The 20912-nt window shown below is 33.1% G+C and overlaps 3 protein-coding genes and 3 non-coding genes across 8 annotated transcripts; all 6 read left to right on the forward strand.

The window, feature by feature from the left end:
* Nucleotides 1–4272: 4272 nt before the first annotated feature.
* Nucleotides 4273–6085, forward strand: LOC107017663 (60S ribosomal protein L6-like). The gene is made up of 2 exons (XM_015217863.2): nucleotides 4273–4856; nucleotides 5756–6085. Exons 1-2 carry the CDS (start codon nucleotides 4323–4325, stop codon nucleotides 5909–5911), a joined length of 690 nt encoding a protein of 229 aa, XP_015073349.1. The 5' UTR covers nucleotides 4273–4322; the 3' UTR covers nucleotides 5912–6085.
* LOC114076991 lies at nucleotides 5129–5219 on the forward strand. The gene has a single exon (XR_003578087.1). It is a non-coding gene; the product is annotated as a small nucleolar RNA snoR109 (small nucleolar RNA).
* Nucleotides 5500–5590, forward strand: LOC114076993. The gene has a single exon (XR_003578089.1). It is a non-coding gene; the product is annotated as a small nucleolar RNA snoR109 (small nucleolar RNA).
* A 151-nt stretch (nucleotides 6086–6236) lies between the features above and the next one.
* On the forward strand, nucleotides 6237–6327 carry LOC114077054. The gene has a single exon (XR_003578146.1). It is a non-coding gene; the product is annotated as a small nucleolar RNA snoR109 (small nucleolar RNA).
* Nucleotides 6328–10410: 4083 nt separating this feature from the next.
* Nucleotides 10411–16047, forward strand: LOC107015694 (fumarylacetoacetase-like). 3 transcript variants are annotated; one of them, XM_027916163.1, is made up of 15 exons: nucleotides 10411–10748; nucleotides 11744–11822; nucleotides 11918–11976; nucleotides 12054–12178; nucleotides 12286–12360; nucleotides 12454–12529; nucleotides 12606–12705; nucleotides 12791–12850; nucleotides 12948–13018; nucleotides 13085–13147; nucleotides 13247–13311; nucleotides 13403–13499; nucleotides 13621–13746; nucleotides 14203–14239; nucleotides 14393–14550. In XM_027916163.1, exons 1-15 carry the CDS (start codon nucleotides 10545–10547, stop codon nucleotides 14533–14535), a joined length of 1380 nt encoding a protein of 459 aa, XP_027771964.1. In that variant the 5' UTR covers nucleotides 10411–10544; the 3' UTR covers nucleotides 14536–14550. The 3 variants fall into 3 exon arrangements, with proteins under 3 accessions (XP_027771964.1, XP_027771965.1, XP_015071529.1); XM_027916164.1 differs by lacking the exon at nucleotides 14393–14550 and adding an exon at nucleotides 16028–16047 and having other exon boundaries at nucleotides 10414–10748; XM_015216043.2 differs by having other exon boundaries at nucleotides 10416–10748; nucleotides 14203–14434.
* Nucleotides 16048–17301: 1254 nt separating this feature from the next.
* On the forward strand, nucleotides 17302–18797 carry LOC107015695 (BAG family molecular chaperone regulator 5, mitochondrial). The gene is made up of 2 exons (XM_015216044.2): nucleotides 17302–17768; nucleotides 18345–18797. Exons 1-2 carry the CDS (start codon nucleotides 17475–17477, stop codon nucleotides 18687–18689), a joined length of 639 nt encoding a protein of 212 aa, XP_015071530.1. The 5' UTR covers nucleotides 17302–17474; the 3' UTR covers nucleotides 18690–18797.
* The last annotated feature ends 2115 nt before the right edge of the window (nucleotides 18798–20912 follow it).

Raw genomic sequence — 20912 nt, forward strand, 5'->3', positions numbered from 1 at the left:
GGGGTGGTGTTGTAATTTAGTTTTTTAAAAAAAATCAAAAAAGAATTGGATTGGGGTGTGAAGGGGGCTGATAGGGGTGGAGTGAGTGGAGTAATAAATTTTTTTTTTCTTTTTTGTTTTTTTAAAGCTTTTAACAAGATCTCTAATATAATATGGGTAAAAATGGTTACCATTATTATCCATTGGGTAACTCGTTTTTACCCATTTAAAATATGAGTCGAGTCAGGTAACTTACCCATTTTTATTTGACTCGTTTTTTGATCGACTCATATTCGGCTCGATTCGCTCGTTTGCCAATCCTAATTGTGATTGCCTCTATTAAGTCTTTTCACTTTCAGATTGAAAAGAGCAATAAGAATAAAATGTGTTAAAATTTTTATCATCCTGACATTAAACATGGAATCATATGGTTCCTCCACGTTTAGGACACTAAAATATTGAATCATAAACAAAAAAAACATGAGAAAAAAATATAGTCATCGTTCTTTTCGAGAAAACTTGCAGGATATTTCTCAATATCCCAGCTACTCACAGATCGTGATAAATTGTAATCATACTTCCAGAATGTTTAAATTAACCCGAGCCTTAATGGAATGATGATTAATATGAGTATGTCATATTTTAAGTGTTCCAGGGACATATCTCATGTTTTGATGTTAAGCGAGTTATGAAATAAAAGTTGGCGAAAGTTATTATAAGTTTCTTTTAAAGTTTTTCGAAATTTGGATCATATATCTCGGTGATTTCCTCCTAATATATAAATAGTTATGGGGTCATAAAGTATCAAATTGAAGGCATATGAGTCTAGTTTCCGACGCGTCAAAATGTTGATTAGTACAACTTCTAAATACAGAAATATTTATATTTTTGTGAGATGACGCAAGCAAACGTAAGGTGGGACAAGGTCGATGAGTACTTGCCAAGATCGGTGGGAACTTTATTTAATCGACCTGCTTCATTTTCTTTTTCATTTTTATATTCCAGTAGCTCAAAATAAAGAGAAAGTCTCCCAAGTTCATAAAACACTATTTAGGTCTTGGTGATTTCATCTTGCAAGCTTAAGGAAAGTTCCTTTGTGTTGAGAGCTCATTATTTTGGTAAAGTTTTTGTTGTGGATTGTGTGGTGTACCTCTATGGTTGTTGTAGCAACAGGGGTTATACTTTGTTTGGAGGTTCTGAGTTTTATTTCGAGCTTAATTTCAAGGTAATAACCTTATTTCATTGATTCAAGGCTTCGTAAGCCGTTAATAGTGAGTTACGATGAAAATTCATATCTTTTGTTGGATTATCATAGTAATGTCCATTCTTGTGTGTTGATTGTGGTGTTGCCTTATTAGTATCGAGAGAGGTTTTGAGTAGAAGCCGATAAGCCGCTGAAATTCATTGAAAAAGGTATGTTAAGGCAATTTCCTTCGTTCGACATGTTTCCTTAAACATGTTTCCTTAAAGTCTAGGAGCGATATAATAGGGTTGTTATAGTTGGTGAACGCGTAGACATAATCGTTAGTGCTTAACTAATTAAGTGGTTGTAATCCTTCTTTGCTGGAACTCAAATTTGTTAATAACGACCCTATGTAGGGAACAATTTAGAGACTATTCGTATACATTGTTTTTTGTGGCTAAATTGCTCGCTTTTAGCCTATTGAATTGTTTGTTATTGCCCTTGGGGCTATTTGGGTTAGCTGCAGAGTTATGAACAGCCAAATAAGCCATGTTGTTGCCTAAGAGGGATAAGTCTTGCCCACGGAGCTATATTGATACTAGAGAGAGCTATGTCTTGCCTACAGGGTTATATTGATGCTAAAGAGGGTCATGTGCTGCCTATGGGGCTATATTGATGTCTAAAAGTGAATATAAATTGCAAACGGAGCTACATTGTTGCCTAAAAGGGCTATGTATTGCCTATGGGGCTATATCATTGCCTAAGGGAGTTATGTGACTTCTACGTGGACAAGGGCTATCGATAGAGGTATATAGATTCATTCGACACCTTTGTAACACCCTAAAAAAATTTTGAACTAAGACTCGAACCGTTCTTTGTAGTGAGTGAAATTTTCACGAAGGAAATTAAAATTTTCTTAAGTATTAAGGTCAGGTCACTAAATGTAACACCTTTAGTTCTAAAAGAACTAAATTGGAAATAACAAAAATCTGAAATTTTGAGAGTTAAGCTAAGTATGAATTTTGGGTCAACTTCAAACGACCATAACACCTAGCATAGGATGAGTTAGGCGTGCTACAACATACCATTGGAAAGATCTTTGAATTATCTTTCCAACTCCATTGTGTTTGCTAAGTTTTGAGTTCGGATAAGTGATATATGACCTTTTAAAGTTAGGCTGCCCGATTAAGAAAAGTTAGCCGAAAATAATGAGGGATATGTTGATATTTTCCTTACCCAATCAGATTTATTTCATTTTTATTAATATTTTAAGGGTATAATCCTATTAGATTCAGTTTTATAGTCCTAATATTCAATATGTTACTTCTTACTAACGCCCCTTGCTTGGGGCCGCAACATACATGCTTGCAGATCCCGACAGACAACTCAATAGACTTTCCCAGCAGAACAGTTAAGTTCCAGTATGTTGACTAGACCCTTTCTTGCGGTGCTGCCAGAGTTGACAGGTTTATTGGCTTTTGTTGTATATAATTTTTGAGTAGGTCGAGCCCTGTCCCCATCAAGCTTTACTACTCTTAAAGGCTTGCAGACTTGTGTTGGGTTGTATAACTGCGTTATCAGTCATACTTGACTTGTTTGTTGGGTTGCTAAATTTTGATGGTTGTTTGGTGTACTGTCTTGATATAATATGTTTACATTTTTCTAGATATAAATGGTGGCCTCGACGGTTCAAACATGACTTGTCTGCTAGATGGCTATTTCTTTATATAAGATGTTGAGAGTTGTTGTTTCCTTTACATAGCTGTTGGCAGGGTCAAACTGATCAAGGACTTATTTTTAAGCCGAGATATACTTGTTTGTTTTCTTAAATAAGTGTGACTACTATGCGCTATTAGCAAATGGTTCATCCGAATCGATTTAGGCCCAAGTTTTGGCATTAAGTAACAGTTGCACTCCTTGAGTTTGGAGCATGATATAAACAAATGATTAATTATCTATATTTGGAAGAAATCAAAAACTTTTTTAGAAATTCTATAAGTTTAGCTCATTCTTTTTTCTCTAACAAATGGTTAGGACTTCATCCAGTTCTTTCTGTCAGTCATAAGTTCTAACTTTTTACATATACGACATGATTTGTAGTCAATTGAACATGTTCACTATTTTGAAATATCTTGAACTTTTACTCTATAGACAAAAACTAATTTGTTTCGATAACTTATATTCAATGGACAACAAAAAAATTAGGCATAATACATAGATTTGCCTTTAAACTTGGCTTCAAATTTTAAGTATGACCTCAAACTTTCACAGTGCACAAATAGGCACTTTAACTATCCTATTTTTTTTATAAATACACACGCGATTTTTGGACCAAAGAGCGTGAAATACAATCGCGCCCACGTGTATTAGTGAGCCACTCAATAACTGCCAACTAATTAAATATTTTACACGTCATTATTTTTAAAAAAAGTTACACGTCATTTAAGAAGTAAAAAAAATTTAAAATTAATTGTTTGCAGACCAAGAAATCTTCATTATAGCTCTTTTTCCACAATGACAAAAAAAATTAGAAGCCATTTACACAATATGAGCACAGATCGTTCTAAACAGGGGAAAAAAATTAGATTTGAAAGAGGAGGAAAGAGAAATTAGATTTTAGGTAAATTTTAATTTGGAAATATAAAGATATATATAAAAGGAATTCATTAAGGGTATATTTGTCATTTCTGCTTTTTTTACCGTTGTGGGCCTTTAAAATAGTCATAACTCGCGCAGAAAACGTGCATAACACGCGTTTTGCCATGTAGGATTCGCGTGTGTATTTATAAAACAATAGGATAGTTAAAGTGTCTATTTGTGCACTGTGAAAGTTTGAGGTCATACTTAAAATTTGAAGCCAAGTTTAAGGACAAATTTATGTATTATGCCAAAAAATTATCCCTACGAATTTTCTAAAATAAAAGTTATTTTTTGAAAATTTTATCAAGAGGGATCAAAAATTCAAGATCACGGGAGTCCATTTGTGAAAAAGGTGGACCGGATCTAATTACATGAAATGATCCACTAAATCCAAGTTAAGGCCCAAAACGTTAAGCCCAAAATGGACATCTGACATTTTAGGCATCGACATTTAACCCTAGCTGTATATAACAATCTGCTAGGTTAACTGTTAATTCTCTCTTTCTTCGGAGCTTCAACAATGGCGGCCAAGAAGACACTCCGTAACCCAGAGCTAATTCGCGGCGTGGGTAAGTTCTCACGTTCCAAAATGTACCACAAAAAGGGTTTATGGGCAATCAAGAAGAAAAACGGTGGAAAATTCCCTCAACACCAGAAAAAACCAATCTCAGCTCCACCAGCTGAGAAATCCCCAAAGTTCTACCCTGCTGATGACGTGAAAAAACCCCTTGTAAACAAGCACAAACCAAAACCCACGAAGCTAAGAGCGAGTATTTCTCCAGGGACAGTGTTGATTATCCTTGCTGGTAGGTTTAAGGGGAAGAGAGTTGTTTTCTTGAAACAGCTTTTATCTGGGTTGCTTCTTGTTACTGGGCCTTTTAAACTTAATGGGGTTCCTTTAAGACGTGTTAATCAAGCTTATGTGATCGGTACTTCAACGAAAGTTGATGTTAGTGGAGTGAATGTTGAGAAGATTGATGATAAGTATTTTGCTAAGGAAGCTGAGAAGAAGCAGAAGAAGGGTGAAGGGGAGTTTTTTGAAGAGAAAAAAGAGGTAAAGTTCATTTCTGGTTTATATTAACTGATTTTAGTTTAAAGTCTTAATTTTTAGTAATTCTCTAGTTTTGTGAAGTCGTTAGATTAACTCTGATAACAGAGTTCAACAATGTTGGAACAGATTGACTCCTAATTGTGTGCTAAAATATATTTGTGTGCTAAAATATATGATGGATTATATTAGAGAAGATCAAAATGTAGTGCTTGATTGAAAGCTACATGTACCAAGAGTAGGGTGAAGTTCAGTACCCAATATCTTGATTGCCAACGTGGCTGTAGCTAAATGAATTCAATTTGAGTGGTTTACTGGCCGGTTGTCGTTCTGCTGTCGACTTATCTGCTTACCGAACTTCTTACATTTCCTATACTAGTTGTAGTTCATTTACTCGTAATGGAATTAAATGGATGGAACAGATGTGAAGTATCTGAAAAATGGATATGTAGAATTTAAAAAGCTGGTTATCTTTAAATTAGAACATGCAATATGGGATTTCCTTGTGAAACACGGGGATACTGTGAAATTGGCAATAAATGATTGAGCTGTCTCTAGCATTGGAGAAGATCAAATGTAATGCTTTATTGAAAGCTACATGTACCAAGAGATGGGTGAAATTCAGTATCCAACATCTTGATTGCCAATGTGGCTGTAGCTATATGAATTAAATTTGAGTGGTTTACTGGCCGGTTGTCGTTATACTGTCGACTTATCTGCTTACCGAACTTCTTACATTCCCAACTCTTTGTAATTCATTTATTTGTAATGTAATTTAATGGATGTAATGATATGTAGAATTCCCTTGAAGCTGAGTTTAACTAAGATTGGGTTAAGATGGTGTTGATTGATTTTTACTGAGATACTGATGATTCTTTTGATTTTATTTGTTCTTGCTAATTCAGGAGAAGAATGAGCTTCCACAGGAAAAGAAAGATGCCCAGAAAGCCGTAGATGCATCATTGATTAAGGCCATTGAGGCTGTTCCTGATTTGAAGGGTTATTTATCTGCAAGGTTTTCACTAAAGTCAGGCATGAAACCACATGAGCTAGTGTTTTAGGCTACTATTGCTACAATACTCTTGTTTGTTGAATTGACCTTGTTTATCTCTCTCTGTGTTCTCTTTGAAAAGAGTTTGATTGTTCACATGAAAAGTTTTGTTGATGAGAATCATCTTAAATTGAAGTATGCAATATGAGATTTCCCCGTTGGAACTATTTATTCTTTATTACAATTTTAAATGTTTCTTGCTCTGAAATCTTGCTTCTCTCATTATGTGTGCACTCAATTTGAATTTGTCAATATGTGATGTTATTCTTGATTGGAAGTTGCATGTACCAAGAAAAGGGTGAAATTATGTACCCTTGATCTTGATTTTGCCAATATGGCTGTAGCCACATGAATTCAATTTGAGGAGTTTACTGGCCGGTTGTTGTTCTGCTGTCGACATATCTGCTTACCGAACTTCTTACATTTCCAATACTGGTCATTCATTTTTATATGACTGTACACACACACACACACTACAGAGACATGATATTAGTCCCTTGGATGAGAAGGGTAGAAGAAGGAAATGGCATAGAATTTAGCCTTTTCAAAATGCCCTTCTCTTAAACCAATCATTTCTGCACTTTCCAGGCTGACTGCTTCGACTTCCAGCAGTCCGCGTCTATAAGTGCATACAAGAAAACACTATTAGAATTCTATGGTTTCTGCTCTTCTTGTGTACCTTTAGCAGACAGTTGAGTTTGATGTGGTGATACAACTTACAAGTATTGCTGAATCGATTTGTTGAAACTCCAATCCATTTTCATGCAAACAATCATGGTAGGATTGTAAGTTTGCTTTGCATTTATCATCAGTCCTTTGCAAAACCAGGTTTCAATTAGTTGACAATTCACTTTTTCCCATATAATTTTGTCTTCTGAACTTTACCTTCATAAAAAAATGTTTGTCTTGGGTGAATACAAATTTCATGGCAACCTTCATTATTTTAAATAGCATTGAAGAACCTATTTACCTTTATTAAAAATGAATGAAACCATACTTTATATAAAGCATAAATACATGAAGTACCTGCATTGTCAAGTCAAGGATCAAGGCTAGAATGAATGAGAATAGATTACATAGAGCAAAGTATTCTAAATACTTTTGAAAACAGATAAATCATGTAAAATATATATTTTATTAGCTCTCAATAGTTAATACAATGAATTTAGACAAGTACTATCCACAAAGTATAAACCTTGACAAAAACTAAGCCAAAACATAGAGCATATTAAAATACAACCATTCTTTCTATAGGTTTCTCCAAAGTATCCCTATTTCCCAAAATTTCTCAACCCCTTACCTCTAACCTTGGATATTGCTACTTCCTAAATTTTATCTTGCTTCAAGTACTTTTATTTTGAGTCTAGGATCTATCATAAATAGTTTTACTATCTTTCAAATAGGGGTAAGGTTTGTCTATATCTTACCCTCATTCAATACACCGGGCTTGTTGTCGTTTTTTGCCTCTTGTTAGGATAAAATTATTTCCAAAATTTCCAATTATGGGTGCTAAACTTTGTTGTCTCAACAAGCCAAATTCAGAAGTCCATGAACCAAAAAAGATCAAACAAAGTAACCCTTGTTCAAGAAATCTTGAAGATACAACTAGTCCTCTTCAAGTTCACAAAACTTTGAAAGATATCCTCTTGGCTTCATCAAATATAAACCCTAGTGTTTACTTGTCACCAGAGTTCATGATCAATAAAGATAATTTATTTTCTCCAAGAATTAGTGTTTCATCTGAAAGATTAGTTGTTGGAGGAGAATTAGGGTATTTTGAAGCAATGAGTAGAAGTCCAAATGAAAAATTGAAGAAGAAAGTGACTTTTAGGTTACCTGAAGAAGCTGATATTATCATGTTTTACTCCCCAAATAGTACTAAGAGTCTTGAACAATAAGGGTGTGTTCGGTGCGGAGAAAAATATTTTTCATTTCGTAGTGAAATAAAAATAGTAATTATGTTTTAATTGTTGGAAACAACCTCTCCAAGGTTTGTGTAAAACTTGTCATTTTCAGACTCTAGTCGTGTGTAACATTACAATGGGTATACACTATGTTTCAATTTTTAATAGGTTGGAGTCGGTTATATGAATCTCACAGCAACAACAAAAATATTTTCTTAGAAACTATTTTTTGTCAGAAGTGAAGAATTGATATTTTTGTTTCTCTTATAGATTTCCTTCACCAATCCATTTTAAAATAGTTTCTAATATATATTTCTGGGTTGTTGGTTCTATTTTATTTTATTATTTTTGGCTGGGTGTGACAAGTTGAAGTAATCAGCTGTATCAAATTACTATTTTTATGATTTAAGATTGGTGATGCAATGGTCTCTGTGTTATTAATTTGTAATCTACTATATTAATTTCAGATATCATTCTCGAAGTTATTCATTTTCACGTAGAAATAAACTCTCCAAATTTATGATTAAATTTTCTTCAATAATCTTACAATACAATTAACTATGAACTGTATAAATTGGTGTCATTTGATTAATATATGTCAATCAGTTTAATAATTAGTCCCACCAAGCAATATCAATATCACGGAGCAATCGGAGAAGTCTCCGTTCATGTTTCGTAAATTTTGAATTCGCTTCTATAATTTCTCGCGTATTAAACAGAGAAAATGCATTGGAATTGTAGATAGTATCTGTAAAGGTTCATTTTAATTTGTAATTCTATAGAAAATTTTCTATAAATAATTAATTCTTTAATGATTGTTTTAATTATGATTAGTTGGTAAAAATCCTAGAAGAAAATCACCAAAAGAGTTTGAATCAAATAATTCCGACGTAGGGAACAAAACAAATCTATGCTTTAATACCCATCCGGCTCTTCTCTATTTCTTTTCTCTTCATTTTCTCCAAGTTCCTATTTGGATTAATGACACATGTCATAGGTTAAAATAAATGGTTAAGATTTAATTTCTAAAATAAATTTCTAACTATAATTTAATTAATAAATACATTATATATTAAGTATTAAAAATTATTATAATATAACTATCTTAGCAACATATTATCTTGTCCATAAATATAATAAAAAAAATTCTCTTCCTAAATTTCTTTTATACGTAAGATTTTTTTAAATTTTCTTTTAAATAATCTTTTTATCTAATTAACTGAACAAAAGTATAGAAACTATAATTAACTATCGTATTTACTGGTATCACCGTATTCGTAATCTTATTATGAAATTGAAATTAGTTTGTTAAAATGGTTTGATTATTTCTAGGTAATTTATTAATCACGGATCAATATGCTTTTAACAAAAGATTACAATAAAACTATTATATAAATGAAAAAAAAAAGATCCTACGAAAAAAAGGAAAGAAAACTTTTCTTTTCTATATTTATGGACAAGATAATATGTTGCTAAGATTGTGAGATTATAATAATTTTAATACTTGATATATAATATATTTATTAACTAAATCATGGTTAGAGGTTAACTTTGAAAAATTAAATCTTAACCATTTATTTTGACCTATAACACATGTCATTAATCCAGATTGAAACTTGGAGAAAATGGAGAGGAAAAAAATGAAGAGGAGCCAGATCCCCTTAATACTATATTCAATATAATAGTGATTTAAATAAAATATAGAGAATAAATTTTGTTTTGAGATACTATAGTTGTTTTCATAGGGTTTTAATTTGTTAGACAATAATTATTGGGATATGGTGACATCAACAATGAAAAGTTGTTTGATACTATGCTTGTATAAGTGTTCTCCAATTATTCATACTTTTGCCTATAATAAATATTTACTCGTATTCAATGTTTTATATCATATGATACTGTACACATCGAATACAATTGAATTTTTTAGGATACTATTTTAATTCTAATTAGACACTAAAACACATATTAAAATATTTTTATTAAGATATTTTTAAATTTGAATATATATGTTACGGATTAAAAACTTATCATTATGTCAAAAACTATAATAGATATTAAAGTTAAGACGAAATTATATTTCTTTATTAAACTCAATTAACAAATGTCATATTCAATCACAATTCCGATCAGGACAAATGGTTGGCATTAACCAACTATCCCCTCGTTGCACCTGCCTCATTCAGAATCAAGTGCTCATCGATCTCAAAAAATAATAGTCGATAGCAAAATTATAACTTTATTTCTTAAATAAGTCTAATAAACAAGCGGCATATCCTTCGACTCGAGACACTGTAATCTCTCGTGGGTCTTGTCATAGTCAGAAAGTTCACATTACACAACTATTTAAACACTAGAATTACGATCTATTCACGTTTCTTATTCAAATTTTAGAAAAACTTTTGCGTGTTTTCGAGTCCCACTCTATTCACGCTTCATTTTTAAATTCGTTAATGAAAATTCTGACCCTGCCCATATTATTCATGCAACGACAAATAGTATACACACTATAGTTCAGGGTAGCAATAATTTAACTGAATTTGTCACATGCTTCACATTTCTCAATTTAGCAGTACTTTGATTCTCATTTTATTAATTCATGGCGTATTTCAATAAATTACGTAATCTTCTTCAGTTATTTCTATTTTTTATGTTTAGTTACACAATAAAAATTCTAAACTCCATTATTGTTCCTTCTACTCTGTTTTCAATTTTAGCCGGTGCCGTTTTCCGGTAAGTATGGGATTGAAATCGTTCCTCGAAGTTCAATCGGATTCCCAATTTCCGATCGAGAACCTTCCGTACGGCGTTTTCCGGCCTGCGCCGGATTTTGAACCTAGAATTGGTGTCGCCATTGGTGATTACGTTTTGGATCTCTCCGTTATTGCTTCCGCCGATCTATTTGACGGTCCTCTTCTCAAAAATTCAGATTGTTTCAATCAGGTTTCTCAAATTTCTTCACTTCTTCCAGTTTAACAATCTACTCAATTTTATTTTAGTTGGCTCATGTTGACACGAATTAGGTGTGTAATGTACTAAATTAGCTTTATTAATGATGTTTTAGATTTCTGAATTTGAGTACTAATACTATGTGTATCCCCTCTTTCGGTTTTCAATTTGCTTTTTTGATTTTGACTTGACATGTAAATCTTCTGTTTTTAAACTAATTAAGCTAGGTTGAATGTACCAAAATATTCTTAATTTTATGATCTTAAACTGTCGCATTGAAAGTGGTCTTAAATGTGTTATATTGAAAGTGGTTTTTAAATTGCAACGTAGAAAGTTGAAATTAAAATTTTATGAAAAATGAAAGTAAATATTTTTTTAAAAAATAGAATAAAAAAAAGTAAGAGAAACAAATTTATAGAAAAGATATACTACTTTATATAGTTATTTAATAAGTAAATGTAGTAGGAAGAATAAGTACTTAAAATGAACAACTAAAAATGAAATATATTGGTACTTCAACGTGTTTTGAAAAAAATGTGTTTTTTCTCGAAGCACCTTTGAAAACTTAGCGAAGCACAAATTGCTGCTCTAATATTGGGCAAAAGTGTATTTCAAATTGTTTAACCAAAGACAAACGGCTAGCTATAAAATTTAAATTTTCGAAGAATGTGAAATAAGAATCATAGAATTTGTGAAATAGGAATCAGGTGATACATTTGGGAATTAGAATTTGATATGTGAGGAAATATAGGAAGGGATTCTTCGAGTTTGCTAGTCGTGGTGTCTGAGCCAACTTACAAGCAGTTCGATGAAAATGTGAAAATGTTGATGCGAAGTTAGCCAAATAGAACTTATCATCAATCACTTCTGGTAGCAACTTCACTTCTGGTGTCTAAATCTTGCTTTCTTTTACGTGTCTTCCGTTTTGTTTCATTGAGTTTTGGATTGGAAGCCAGAGTTGGTATTGATTTTTCTCATCGATGGTGCAGTCTAATCTCAACAAGTTCCTGGAACTGGGACGTCCTGCATGGAAGGAAGCTCGTGCTACATTACAAAAGCTATTGTCTGGTCTGCACTTTCTTTAGTTACTTTTTGCATCTGTCTGAAGTTCACTATATTCTCTGCCAGAAGAAAGTTATGTTTACGATTTATTCTTTGTATAGATACTGAACCAATATTGCGTGACGATGCATTTCTGAGGCAAAAAGCTCTTCAGCCTATGGTAGGACATTTTCAAATTCATCAATGTGTAATAGAGGGCTCTGTTCGTGTTGGTCTGGCTGATATGTAATTTTGTAGGACAATGCGGAAATGCTTCTTCCTGTTGCCATTGGAGACTATACTGACTTCTATTCAAACATAAATCATGCCACGAATTGTGGGCTCATGTTTCGTGGCTCTGAGAACCCAATCAAACCAAACTGGTACGAGACTCAAATAATTAAGCCAGAATTCGTTATCCCAATTTATAAAGCACTCTATTCTTCCTTTATATGTTCTTTACTCAATGTGATTATTAACTTACTGTCAGGTTTTGTCTTCCTATCGCATACCATGGACGTGCCTCATCTATTGTTGTATCGGGCACTGACATTATAAGACCAAGGTGAGACATATTCTCCGATCAAGATTGAGAGAATCTCAGACAGATGTTAGTTGGATTTCTTCTCATATTTACCCTAGTCATATTTTTATGTAGAGGACAGGATCGTCCCAAAGGGAATTCACCACCATATTTTGGACCATCTCGTAAAATGGACTTTGAGCTAGAAATGGTAAGAGTCCTTATGACTGTTACAACAACACTAGTTTAGACTACCTTTTCAATAATTTTCTGATTTGTGGTTGAAGGCTGCTGTAGTTGGGCCTGGAAATAAACTCGGAAAGCCTATAGATGTTAATGAAGCTGCAGATCACATATTTGGCCTCGTCTTGATGAATGATTGGAGCGGTATGTGCAAGACACATTTTGTTTCGTTTCTATTTCATCGACTTTATATACTGATGACATACTAATTAGAAGCTGAGCTCTGCAGCAAGAGATATCCAGGGATGGGAATGTGTACCTCTCGGTCCCTTTCTTGGGAAGAGCTTCGGTAAGTAATTCTGTGCTTGCTACTTTCATTGCTCGCATTATTTACAAAAGATAAAAATTTCTTCCCACTAATTATACTGTAACAAATGTTGTATCAGGCACAACTATATCGCCTTGGATTGTGACTTTAGATGCTCTGGAACCTTTTGTTTGTGATGGTCCAAAGCAGGTAGCTTTATTACTTTAGTCACCGCAGGAAATACGCCATTAAATACTAAGACATTTTATATTGCAGAATCCTCCTCCCTTGCCATATCTCGCGGAGAAGGAATCCAGAAACTACGACATAGAGTTGGAGGTATTCTAGATTTTCTGCTAAATGTTGTTGGCTGCATGATTATCTAATAGTACTATATGATTCCTTTATGTGGATTTGATGATTTCCTTCTGCTTAAAGGTTTTGATTAAACCTGCTGGACAAGAACACTCCTATGCTGTCACGAAAAGCAACTTCAAGCACTTGTAAGAATTCTGTCTCCACCACTGTCATTCTCGTGATCATAGAGTCCGAAGTAGTTATGTTATTGAGTTATTTTCTATCTTGGTGGTATAGATATTGGACAATTTCGCAACAACTTGCTCACCATACTGTTAACGGTTGCAACCTAAGGCCCGGTGATCTTCTTGGATCCGGAACTATGAGTGGACCTGTAAGATTTCATGGCCAACTATCTTTGAAGTGTTCTTCCAATTTTCATATTCGTGTCTTCTTAAGTCGAGAAGATACTTCTTTTGTTGTTATTGTGAAGTAATGCTTCATATTCCGTCCAGGAACCAGGAACTTATGGAAGCCTTCTTGAATTAACGTGGAACGGAACAAAACCTCTATCTTTAGGTGGAGTAACTCGTACGTTCATAGAAGATGGAGATGAAGTCATATTCACTGGGTGTTGCAAGGTTTGCTATAAAGATTTTTTTTGTTTGATACAATTAGGAAGAGCTTTCTATGTCTATCACCTAATTGTTGGGATCAAAATTACCAGGTATCATGTAGAAGCTAACAATGCAAACATGGGACAACGATAACTAAGGCAATAAAGAAAAAACATACTAAAAAAAGAGTCGATTGACCTACAGATGAGCGATTCATGAATATAACAAAGAGAACAAAAATATCGATTAGACATGTAAATTTCAGAACTACTACTACTAGATTCAGGGCATTTCAGGCACAACAAATTGCTTGTTTATACAATATGAAAACGTTAAACAAGCAACTCCTTTATCTTACATTCAAAGTATCTTTTCTTATCTTAGATCACCCATCAAAAGTATATAATCCTTGAATTTGTTGTTTACATTGTTGCTGGTGCATTGAAAATGGATGAGGACTTGATTCGTTTTTGTTTGCAGGGAAATGGCTATACAGTTGGTTTCGGAAAATGCTCAGGTAAAATTCTTCCATCACCATACTAAGAACATGAATTTATTAGCTCAATCCAGTCCTCTTCAATCTCATCGAAATAAAATTTGGAGAATACAAGCAAACTCATGCATGAAATTGTTGTACTTGTAACATGTAACGCGAACTATATCTATGCAGTATCACCAATTCGTTCAATAAAACCATTCGATTGTGGAAATATGTCTTGGCTCCTGGCAGTATGTTCTTATTTTCTGTTGTCATATTATTTTTTTCTCCTTCCAACATCTAGGCCAACAACAGTTGGTTACAGGTTCACGTGAACTCAATAGCTTTTGTTCAAGTTATATTAAGAAGTCTACTAAATATCTATGAATATTTGATAGTGAAACTGATTATTAGTGTAGTATTAACTTGACGTCACTGAAGAAATCATAAACTTCAAATTTTGAATCTGGCTCGATTTTTGAAAGATGAAACTACTCATTATCAAGGAAAGTGGTTCCATATATAAAGCTACTGAGACTACTGCCATTTTCTTTTAGCAAACTCTTAGTAGGTTTATAAATTTACAGAAGCAAACTGCTCTTCCAGTGTTCATATATACGTAAAAATTAGGCTTAAGTCATCTACAGCCCCTTAAAGTTGTCCGCATATTTCATTTGAACACCTTAACTATAACATGTACCTATTAAACACCTCTACCGAGTCGAATTATAACCATTTGAGCATTTTTTTGACAATCAGCTAAAAACATAAAATGAGTGTAGTACACTCGCGCTGACATGGAAATTTATCAAATAAATGGTGCATATGTGGCATTTTGAATTATTTCTTGAGTCAAAGTAACAACTAAAAAGTTATGACAAAAATAAAGGAAAAACTCTTCAATTTTTTTTTATAAAAAANAGAGGGGCAAAATGGTAATTCAACTTTTAAGTTTTGAACTTCATGCTTATAATAATATATGATTATCTATACTTTTAAAATGACTTAAGTCATCTACAGCCCCTTAAAGTTGTCCGCATATTTCATTTGAACACCTTAACTATAACATGTACCTATTAAACACCTCTACCGAGTAGAATTATAACCATTTGAGCATTTTTTTGACAATCAGCTAAAAACATAAAATGAGTGTAGTACACTCGCGCTGACATGGAAATTTATCAAATAAATGGTGCATATGTGGCATTTTGAATTATTTCTTGAGTCAAAGTAACAACTAAAAAGTTATGACAAAAATAAAGGAAAAACTCTTCAATTTTTTTTTATAAAAAAATGTCCCTGTACATCTACCTTCACCATCATAGCTCGTTTTCTCTTAATTCAACAATGGAAAAAGTTGAAGGAAAGTCAACAATTAATTGTGAAATTGAGTTATTATTTTAGTGAAATAATTTTCTAACACTTGACAAAGAAAAGCCAAGAAATAAACTTTTCTTCTTCATTTGTATGAATCAACAATGACAAATCATTAAATTCAAAAAAATAAATAAAAATGAAGACGTCTAATGTTGCCCATTGAATCACTTTTTTCTTTTCTTTTTCTTCCTCTTCTTTACCATAAATCAATAATGGCAGATTTAGACTTGAAAAAAATAATTTAAAAAATCTAACATTAAAATAATATTCTAAGATATGGAGGAAAGAAAAGAACAGAGTCAAACATTAATGGTAGAGGTGGTGGAATTGATTAAATTGCAATCTGTAACTTTGCTTACTTTCATAAATCGACAAATATTCAGTTCTAGATCTTATAAAAAAAGGTTCAGACGATTCTAGATCTTAAGAAATAAAACGACAATATGATAGGTTAATGATAGAGATGTTGGTGGTTGCTCAAAAGAGGAGTATGTGATGGCAGCGATAATGACAAATTTGAAGAAAAAAATGATGATGAAGAAGAAATTATTGATGGCAAAGAAGCACAAAGAAGAAGAAGAAGAAAGCTGACTGTTTTTTTTATTTAAAAAATAATTCAACTAAATAAATCCTTTCACGCGCTCATGAGCGGTGAATCACACTCACAATGCCAGGTAGGCAAAAAGTGCTCAAGTGGTATAATTTGAAGTTCTAGAAGTGTTTAATAGGTACAAGTCTTAGTTAAGGTGTCTAAGTGAATTATGCGGACAAATTTAAGGGGCTGCGTATGACTTAAGCCTAAAAATTACACACATCATGTACTCATTCCTTACTAATTTGATACATATATTATGTATGCATAAGTATTTCTTCTAGAATTGGGCAAACAAAATGTTAAAAATAATCGACAGACTTGAGAATGAAAATTTTTATCGTAAAGAACAATCTAACAATAATTAGATTTCGAGTAACACAAATTTAAATTAATCAAATCAATAAATTCTGAATACTAATTCGATATCAAAGTTAGACCGGGGGTTGATCTCAAAGGTCGGGGTCAAGTTACTAATCAGGCTTGGGTCGGTACAAAGGTCCAAGTCCTTGTCAATATTTTCTCCTCCACCAGAAAATAAGTTTAAAAATCACTTATTTTTAGATGAAAAAATCGGTAAAAGCATTTTCCTTCATAAAAAGCACAGCTCTAAAGGGTTTGTTAACTCGTTTGATAGCTGGTTTATAGGTGAGTTATACCGTTATTAAATCCTGTATAGGTAATACTTCCTCTATTTTATTTTATGTGACATTTATCGTTTTTCGAGAGACAAATAATTTAACTTTGATCAGAAATTTGCATATGGAATCTTCAAATTTTTTGAAATGAAACTTATATATTTGTAAATTACGTAAAGATTACTATAAATTTCAATAATTGATAATTCAAAATGTTAAAAAGATCTATGAAAAACTTACAATCAATATAAATTTCTTTCAATCTGAAAATGCGAAGAGTACCACATAAAAATGAGACGGAGAGAATATCATGTTTGTTAGTTGGTTCGAAGATACGTTATTCATACACAAATTAATAAACTACTGTTTGATTTATAAATTACGATAAAATTGATATTAAAAAAACAAACCGACAGCCACAGGGCCCCACCAACGTTTGGAAAAGCCAGAAAACAAGACCGTTAAAAGTAAAATTAAAAAGAGAAAAGAAAAAAGAGGGGTTCCAAACGGTCCCTATAGCGCAATACCCGCCAAAAAGTATGATATCAACACTAATAAATATTGTTCTTCAACATTCATCCCCTCTTCTTTCCACTTTTCGGAATTAGTAGTAAATTTTGAATTTTCTTTCAAATAAGTAAATATTGAACTTTTGTACTAAAAGCCTATGAAGACTTCTCGCAGAACTAGCTATTACTCTTCCGTCGGTGTTGATGTTGGTGCTGGTGCTTCCACAGTTACTTATTTTGCGGAAAATGACCAATCTACCCCGAAGATCATCCAAGTTCCAATTCAGTCCCCGCCGGAAAATAATGAACTTCGGAACCCGTCGGCTCCGATAGGAAAGGCTGCTGTTAAGATACAGTCAGCTTACAGATCTCACGTAGTTCGAAACCTTGTAAAGAAGATCTCAGCCGTCAATTCTGAAGCCAATTATTTACAGCGTCTTATCCAACGACAGGTATTGACTGATTGATCATTCAATTCTATCACTTTACTATTGCTCTCTCTAATTTTCGGATTTTTGAATTTGTAGATGCAGTAAAAATAAATGAGAATTTTGAATAAATATATGTGTTCCGAACAATTTCAGTTCATATACTCTGAAATAAAAGAGACAGATCTAGAATTTTTAAGCTGATAATTGTAGTAGCAAATTGATGAAATATTGCTGTTATTTTCTTTTCGATCCTGCTTTGTTTTCAATTTTTTTGAGATAAGGATCTCTCAGAAACGACCTCTCTACTGGGTAGGGGTAAGGTCTGCTTATGTCCTCCACTTGTGAAATTACACTGAGTATGTTATTGTGCTCAGATACCGCCAAAACCTCGCATCCTTCATGATTTGTGAACGAAATTTGATCATGGCTGTTTGCTTTGTATCTCTTGCAAACATATTTTGTTTTTGTTTCTTTTGAAACGAAGGTGTATTAGAAATAATCTCTCTATCTCACAAAAGTGGAGTAAGGTCTACGTTCATTCTACCCTCCTCATCCCACTAAAATCAGGTTTGTAACATGTCACTTGTTGATAAACAGGACACAGTTGACGCTGTAAGGTCCAGTGAACGAGAGAGAATCAGGATGAACGAGGCACTGATGAATTTGCTATTGAGATTAGACTCAGTTCCAGGAATTGATCCATCTGTCAGGGAGCTGAGACGAGATCTGAGTCGCCGGATTGTAGGGCTGCAAGAGATACTAGATGCTGTTTCTGACACTAAAATACAGAACTGGGATGGATTTCTAATGGATTGGGATGATGTTGTAGAGAGGATGGAAATGGATGTATGCAAAGAGAGAGGTGGCGGCGATGAACTAGAGGCGTTTTGTGCTGAGCATTTGGGATTTCGATGCCTACAAAGGTTTCTCCGCGATCAATGATCTTAATATGTTAATACGTATATCTATATCAATATCTATACATGTATCTGAATTGTTGATCTTATTGTATATGACTTCTCTTGCCTTGTTGCCTTCTCTCTGTGCTTATAACCTATGTTGTTCAAACTCTCCAAAATACTACCGCATCTGTGCTTGATTCTCCAAAATGCACTATAACACACATCAATGGACATTTTCTGAATAGTTTGAGCAACATAGCTAATAACCTATGGTAGCGTTTTCTTTCTATTTGTTAAATGAAACTTTGATCTAAAATTCTTTCCTGCACTAAAAAACTTTTTAAAGTCTACATGATGTAGACCACAAGATAGACATAACTTTTTATGTTTAATATGTCTTCAGAACATTTTTCTATTGTAAAATTTGCTGAAAATACTAACACTGATCTGATAAGAAAAAAGAAAGATGAATGTATGAAGAAAATGAACTTGTTAAGTTTCAAGACTAAGGTTGATGAACCCATCTAGTACCACCAAGGTTGTGGTGGATGGATTGGATCCCTCGACCCTTGATCAGAGATCTCGAATTTGAGTCCTGGTAAGCAAAAAATCATGATAGTTAGTGTTTCCCCTTATATGAACTATACCCAATAAGAATCCGAATCACTCTGGGCTTCAATGCGGGTACCCTACACTGGCTGGGAAATTGAAAAAAAAAAAACATCACCATAGGAAGATTCAAGCTAAATCCTGAATTCACCTATGTAACAGTTATACATATGATAGTACTCAAACAAAAGCATATGCAGTTCATTTCAATGAAGTAAAAATAAGATCTTATTGTTGGAACACTTCTCTACATAGCAGTTGATGTTTCTTTCAAAGTGAATATAACATGATAAACTAGCCCCTCTAAACAACCATTTCTTTTCCCTTAGCTTGATTTCTCTACATGGATTGATACAACTGAGAACTTACATATGCAAAATGAGACATGTTTTACACAGAGCTGCAGCTACATTTGCATTGTGACAAACAATTCTTGCAATCCGAAAGCCTCGGGTAAGTACCTTTGCAATCACACTTCTTTATGCATTTTGAACGCGACGTTCCACACCACAAGCACTTGGCCATGCAGCGCATAATAGGCGCACATTTTGGACAGTCGATTTTTATGTGATTTACTATGCAATTTCTGCATCCATTACCATCTGTAGGACAACCAAAACTAGGCAAAATGATCATGTCACACACTATTATTAGAATTATCAAACACTCAAAGAGTAGTGTCTTTGTTAGCCTCTTTCCCTTTCCCATTCGTCTCTTGTATACAAATGTCTTTGCTTATAGACACCCTTTTTGTGATTTGTTATGAGAGGGTGACTAGAGGGAAGAGATGTATTTATAGAGGGTAGTCAATGTTGAGTATTTGTTTAACACTATTGGTATCAGAGTAGACTCATCCCAACTTTTGTTATCCGATGCTTTGAATGTATAGTCTTTGACCGGGTGCGCAATACAAAGTTCATGATACATAACTCAATTGACTCATCCGAAATAAGTATCTCGTAAATAAATGTGAGAATTCCAATGAATACGGGGGTAGGGGGGTTGAAGAGTCCCAAATCAGATGTTTACGTCAAACCAAATATATATGACATGTGTTTATCAATTGCTAATTATTATAAGTTTGAATCTATTTGATATAAATATCAAATGCATTTAAATTTTTTCCCTACTTGTTAGACAAAATTTATATTTTTGGCACAGATTTTAACTTACAATTTATCACTCTCTGATCTTTGTCTTTATGAGCATTTAAGTTCAATTTAATGTACATTGCAGTTAAAAGTTGGCTGTGTCTTGGTTTGCTCAATAGTGCCTCATCTCCTTGTTGCTCTACTCTATACTTTGCCCTTCTATACTTTAATGGACTAAGGTTGTGTTTGGTACGAAGGAAAATGTTTTTCTGAAAAATAAATATTTGACTTATTTTTTTATGTTTGGTTGATAAGTAAAATATATTTTCCAGAAAACTATTTTAGTGTTTGGTTTTTGAGTAAAAAATATTTTTGAGAAATATCTTTTATTTTTTACTAGAGTAGAAAATAATTTTTGAAGTTGATTTTTTTTTTAAAAACAAACTTATGAATTTTTTCGTGGTGGGTGTGGGTGTGGGGGGTTAGAGGGTAGGGGTAAAAAAAATTAAAATTTGAAGTTGATTTTTTTAAAAGAAAAATATTAATTTTTTTTTTTTGGGGGG

Source organism: Solanum pennellii, chromosome 4 (assembly GCF_001406875.1).
Source record: "Solanum pennellii chromosome 4, SPENNV200".
In the NCBI taxonomy this organism is placed as follows: Eukaryota; Viridiplantae; Streptophyta; class Magnoliopsida; order Solanales; family Solanaceae; genus Solanum; species Solanum pennellii.